The sequence below is a fragment of the Herpailurus yagouaroundi genome, unplaced genomic scaffold, assembly GCF_014898765.1.
Source record: "Herpailurus yagouaroundi ecotype Mexico unplaced genomic scaffold, PumYag 80228, whole genome shotgun sequence".
Lineage (NCBI taxonomy): Eukaryota > Metazoa > Chordata > Mammalia > Carnivora > Felidae > Herpailurus > Herpailurus yagouaroundi.
In genome coordinates, this window is record NW_024421156.1 from 7,411 (window position 1) to 11,291 (window position 3,881).

The following is a 3,881-nucleotide window of genomic DNA, read 5'->3' on the forward strand; positions in this document are numbered from 1 at the left end:
CAGTAGAATATTTCTACAATGAGAAGCAGTGTGAACTACAGATAGAGATGCATTGCTTCCTGGTAAATTATACTCTCTGTTTAGATGACAGAAAAAAATATAATCTCATCCTGGGCAATTCAGAATTGCTAAAGGGGGATATTCAGTGTAATCCTTAACATGTCCAAATTATCTGGCCATTTCCTTTTTTCCAGTGCTTCCTTACAAGTGATTATCCTTCTCACATCAAAGGCTTCCACCCATACACATGCATCCAGACAATTATCAGGTCTATTTAGCAGTCTTGTCATCTCCAACCACTGGTCAGAACTCACAATGAGACCTTCCTCATATGTAGCAGCCTCAGAAGTCGGCTCCGAATCTCCTTGGTCCTAGCCCCATAGATGATCGGGTTGAGCACAGGAGGCACCAGCACGTACAGGTTGGCCAGAAAAATGTGCACATTCTTGGGGACTCGGTGCTGGCCAAAGCGGTGGGTGAGGAAGGAGAAGAAGGCAGGAATGTAGAAGACCAGGATGACCCCCAGGTGGGAGCCACAGGTACTCAGAGCCTTGTGCCTGGCATCTTGAGATGGAAGGCGGAAGACAGCATGGAGGATAAAGCCGTAGGAAATGGCAATGAGGATGGCATCCAGACCCACGGCCAACAGGGCCACAGTCAGCCCATAGACAATATTGACAGTGATGTTGGCACAGGCCAGGCGAGCGATGCCCATGTGCTCACAGTATGTGTGGGCCATGATATGGTGACCACAGTAAGGCAGTCGCCTCAACAAGAAGATGAATGGGGACACAATGGCCACACTACGGCATAGCCCAGCAAGGCCAATTTTGCCTATGACGGTATGGTTGAGAATGGTTGTGTATCTCAGTGGGTTGCAGATTGCCACATAGCGATCAAAGGCCATGGCGAGAAGAACTGAGGACTCCAGAGCATAGATAGAATGGACACAAAACATTTGGGCCAGGCATCCACCAAAGGAAATCTCTCCAGCATGCAGCCATAAAGTGGACAGCATCTTAGGCACCGTGGTGGAGCTGAGAGCCAGGTCGGTGAGCGAAAGAAGGCACAGGAAGAGGTACATGGGTGCATGAAGAGCACTGTCTGTCACAATGACCAGGATGAGGGCAGCATTCCCAGCCAGCGCTACCAGATACATGGCGCAGAAGGGGATGGCGATCCAGACATGGGCCCACTCCAGCCCTGGGATGCCCGTCAGGATGAGTGTGCCTGGGAGACTGTCATCACTGATGTTGGAAGCTGACATTCTGCTTGGAAATAAACGCCTCTATCCAAGGGGTCATGGTATTCTGGCCCTGTAATATCAGGTTGTTGGGTCATTCACATAAAATGATGAACTTTCTGTGAAACCATCTTTTTAGGTGGAGAAAAATATTCATTATTATTAACTTGTTCAAGAGTCTTGAAATATGCTATCACATATAGTCTTGTTTTTCTTTATGCTAATTCATGTACCCATCCATGATGTTTATAGTTCTATATTCCAAGCACCAAACATTTAAGCATCTTTCCAATATGATCCTTCACAACTTACCTGCTACACATCCTGTCCATCATTTATTAGTCTAGTCCACTCATATTGAGGAATATTCCTTCTCTCTTTCATTCATGCTTATAGAATCTTCTGTCTTCATTTTCCCCCTCCTTTCTAAGCTTTTTTCTCTTTTTTCTAAGCTTCAGTTAGTTTTTCTGCCTCCCAGAAGACTTTCCTTTCTTCTGGTCCTTAATGATCTTTTATTATTATTTTTTATCCTTCAACTACTTTACAAAATACCAATGGCTGAGACTATGCCTTTATGCAATTGTATACTCTACACTGACCATGACTGAGTCCTGATGTAGACATTTTGTAAATCGTCAACTTAAGACTCAATTCCATTAACTTTACTAACATATCATTGACTTTTTGATTTCATGATATAATAATGCAATCACTGTATTTTCTGCATTTGTATGTATCTTCATAAATATACAGTGCATAACTTCATTTTATATCTTACCTGGAATGTCTAGAAAAAGGCTAGTCCACCTGATTGTGCTTCCATATCTCCTGATTATCTACAGTGTGCTGAGTATTCCCGAGGATACAGTAGAAGAAAGACAGAGATACATGAGACATTCCAGCTGAGAGACAGCACTCCCTACTGTGGCAAAGCCAACCTGAGGTCTTGTGTGACCCCCAGTGTAACGACTGGATACTGAGGCTAGATCAGAAGACCAAGTGCTGACAGAAGCACATCAGGGGAGAAAATGGAGTGTCCTGGTGTTGCTCACAGTGAAGATATTTTGGAAAGGGAATTTGTTTTTGTTGTAGAAGTCTAGCTGGTATTTTCAAACACTTTCCCTTAGTAAAACATTGTCTACTAAAAAGAAATCTGTACAGGATTCTGAGAAACTTGAATTTTAGTCCCAATTCTCTAACAGAATTGATTGTGACACTGAAGAAATATTCTTCTTCTTTGGGTTGTCTTAATTTGGAAAAATTAATGACTCAATAGTCATTCTCTGTTTTGTATCTGCTCATTATGTGGCATTGGAATAATCCACAACACTTTCAGGCCTTCTTTTTTTATCACTAAATTTGAAATGGCATCATGTGATTTCTATCCTCAAAAAACTTACGGTTGTGAAAAAAGTAATATTCATGAAATTAAAAATATAGGCACCACAAATAATCACCCCCATTTTTTTTGCAACCTCTTTATTATCTAACAACCTTCTGGAGAAAATAGAGTGCAATTATCATTGGCACTCTTAATCAATAGGAAGACAAGGTCCAGAGAAGTAAACTGATGTCATCTACATCACAGAGTATGTTAATTTCACAACTGAAATGAGGGGTCTTGATTTATGTGTCCTGATTCAAATTTTTCAAGTTTTACTTCACCCAAATATGCATAAATGTGACCAATATCTGAATTCTTAGATATCTCTTTCAAATAAGGCACTTTTTCTAATATCAATTCATAAGGCTGCAATTAATTTATTAGTTAATGAATATCAAAGAGATAAAGAGAACTGGGGAGCCTCTCCTATTTGGACAGAGATTTTCACTGATGACACCAAAGTGTCTTGGTCTCAACCTTGACACAAGCCTTGACACTAGGGGAAAGGGGCTTGGATTGTAGAGGGCAGAGAGCGACAATTATTACCATCTTCCCTTCCCCTCTCTTCCCAGCCTATTCTTGCCCCTGAAGGAAAGTTTTTAAGTGGTTATTATAATATAGTGGTATTCTGTGATATTCTGGGTTGTGAAGAGCAGAAAAACTGTGGTTACAGAAGAGTTGGATTTATTTTCCCTGAGAAGCAAGGGGATAAGGATATTGAGGGGGTGCCACCCTGGTACACAATGGGGGCATCCACCCAAATGTCCCAGGGTCTTGTCCTTGAGTCCCCCTCTCTGACCTAGACCTCAGTTATTTAACTCTGTGTTCTTTTCATTGAACACAGTTGTTGGAATCTGATTTCAAGACCGAACCTCTGTGGTAGACACACACTTGCAGGCGGGGCATGCTGAGTTTGGAGCTATGTGAGAGGTGTGCTGAGAGTGAGGCTCTGGGGACAGAGGGTGGTCCAGTGACAGCTTGTGCAGGAGGTATGAATCTGAATACACAGTGTGACTGAAGGAGGTAAAAGCTGTGTTTCTATGCAAGTTTGGGTGGGTGTGGGATGAGGGAGCAGAGGGGGCTGAATGTGTAATCTGGGTTGAAGTAGCTGATCTTTCTCTCACCTGAGTTTTCTGGGCTCAGTGAATGTCTTCGGCTCAGCTCTATGGCCCAGCCTCCTCTGGTCAACGGGCTTGATAAGTGAGCTTATTTATTGACTCTGTCTGTGATGCTCAGGAGTGTAAAGCAAAGTGG

General features: G+C 42.6%; 1 protein-coding gene across 1 annotated transcript; it reads right to left on the reverse strand.

Annotated features, from left to right (window-relative positions):
• Positions 1-310: 310 nt before the first annotated feature.
• LOC121026332 (olfactory receptor 52D1) lies at positions 311-1,585 on the reverse strand. Its single transcript, XM_040469196.1, has one exon. The coding sequence runs from the start codon at positions 1,265-1,267 to the stop codon at positions 311-313; it is 957 nt and encodes a 318-aa protein (XP_040325130.1). The 5' UTR covers positions 1,268-1,585.
• Between the last annotated feature and the right edge of the window lie 2,296 nt (positions 1,586-3,881).

Bases quoted from the DNA above. Each gene is read 5' to 3' on its own strand.
- LOC121026332 (XM_040469196.1), bottom strand. From the start codon at position 1,267: ATGTCAGCTTCCAACATCAGTGATGACAGTCTCCCAGGCACACTCATC.